Here is a 1,703-nt window from a genome sequence, read left to right on the forward strand (position 1 = left end):
CCGGGGCACGAACCCGTGTCCCCTGCATCGGCAGGCGGACTCTCAACCACTGCGCCACCAGGGAAGCCCTAGGCTTTATTTTTTAAGTGTCATGTCAAAAATATTAAATGTATTGTGCTTTCATTTTGTAGATACACAAAATTATCTGATCCTGCCAACTGGCTAAAAATAGATCCTGTGAATGGGCAGATAACTACAATTGCTCTTTTGGACAGAGAATCTCCAAATGTGAAAAATAATATCTATAACGCTACTTTCCTTGCTTCTGACAATGGTACGTAATTAAATATAGTCACTGTATTATCCTGGATGTTGTTAAGAGCGTAGAGCCTTATCACAAATGCATCATCAGGAAATGAAGTTTTCTACAAAACCCAGTTGTCTAGAAAACTGACCTTCATTCTTCTAAGGCCCCAATTTCTATTTTCCATTTCCACTGGGCTTTCTGTGATACATTCCCTGTCTTCTGTAATGAATGTTCCCAATGTCCTTATACCCTCCGTGGTTGCCTAGTATTGTGATCACAAGCCTTTGTGGTTTTTCTGCCCTGCTTCACCTTGATGCCTCAGTGGCCCAGACACAGTGGTTTTTGAGGTGGTCTTTTTATATTTCTTCTAGTCAGTGTGTTTGTTGCCATCAGTTTGTGTGTATCTAGCATTTTTCCTCTTTCTAAATCTCTACCTCTAGTCTGCCACAGGCTAGGAAACTCTAAATTTCATGCCTAAATTGAAATAATTGAGTACTTGAGCTTTAGTGTGTTGGTTTTGAAAAACATAAACATATAGTTTAGCATCTTTTTTATTTCTGGGTCTCTGCTGGATTCTAAATGGCTGATATTAATAGAGAGCACTTTTTTTTAGATATGTAAGATGAAAATGACTCGCGTTAAACTGGAGTCGGACTTGTTTCAGCTCTCAATATGACATGGTTTAAGAGTGAAGCTTTGAAGTTCCACCTGACCCCCAGGGTCCAGACTCCAGTTCTATCATTTTCTAACTGCAGCACTGGCAACAAGGTTTTAAATCTGTCCATTTCCTTTTTCTGTTAAATAGGGATAATGGTAGCAGTATATAACTCATAGTGTACAGGGGAAGATAACAAGGCTTATACATGTACAGGTTTTAAAACAGTGCCTGGCACAAACTAAACACTCAAATAAACATTTCTATATGTGTTAATAGTTTTAAAACTGAATCATGACCATCTTTTAAAATCATTTTAATGTTGGACTGTGAATGTTAGCATCTAATAAAAATAGTAGGCTTTTCTATTTGGTGGCCGAGATACGCAGTTTGAACAACGTTGCATATCAACATTTTTGATAAGAACAGTTTCAAAGAACCTTTCCAAATCCTGTATAATAAGATTCAATGAGATCATTATCTGTCAGAAATCTACAAGGTGACAGGGCCAAAGCAATATTTCTTATCCTTTCTAATATGAGACCTACTGTTCAAATATTTAGAATTGAAACTTGGCAGGAACCTCTTCTGCCATTTCACATCAAAGCACAGCATTCGTGTCTGTTGTATCTTGTCTCGCCATATGTAAATGGTAACTTTCTCCACAGTGAAACTTAGAGTAATATATCTTGCACCATTATGTTGAGATTTAAAGAGCTATAAAATTATGTGTATATATGTTGGTTGTGAGTTACAACCAGATTCTTCATTCACCAAGGTGGATTGTTTTCTGCTTGAAAG

At 37.3% G+C, this 1,703-nt stretch overlaps 1 protein-coding gene across 2 annotated transcripts in view; it reads left to right on the forward strand.

The window, feature by feature from the left end:
- The window catches only part of CDH2 (cadherin 2), a 219,928-nt gene that overhangs the window by 181,628 nt on the left and 36,597 nt on the right, over nucleotides 1-1,703 (forward strand). For both annotated transcript variants that reach the window (XM_007455364.1, XM_007455365.1), the window contains one exon: nucleotides 132-274. In XM_007455364.1, the coding sequence (XP_007455426.1) occupies nucleotides 132-274 (143 nt within the window). The remainder of the gene's footprint in view (nucleotides 1-131; nucleotides 275-1,703) is intronic.

The sequence above is a fragment of the Lipotes vexillifer genome, unplaced genomic scaffold, assembly GCF_000442215.2.
Source record: "Lipotes vexillifer unplaced genomic scaffold, Lipotes_vexillifer_v1.1 scaffold1018, whole genome shotgun sequence".
Taxonomy (NCBI): Eukaryota; Metazoa; Chordata; class Mammalia; order Artiodactyla; family Lipotidae; genus Lipotes; species Lipotes vexillifer.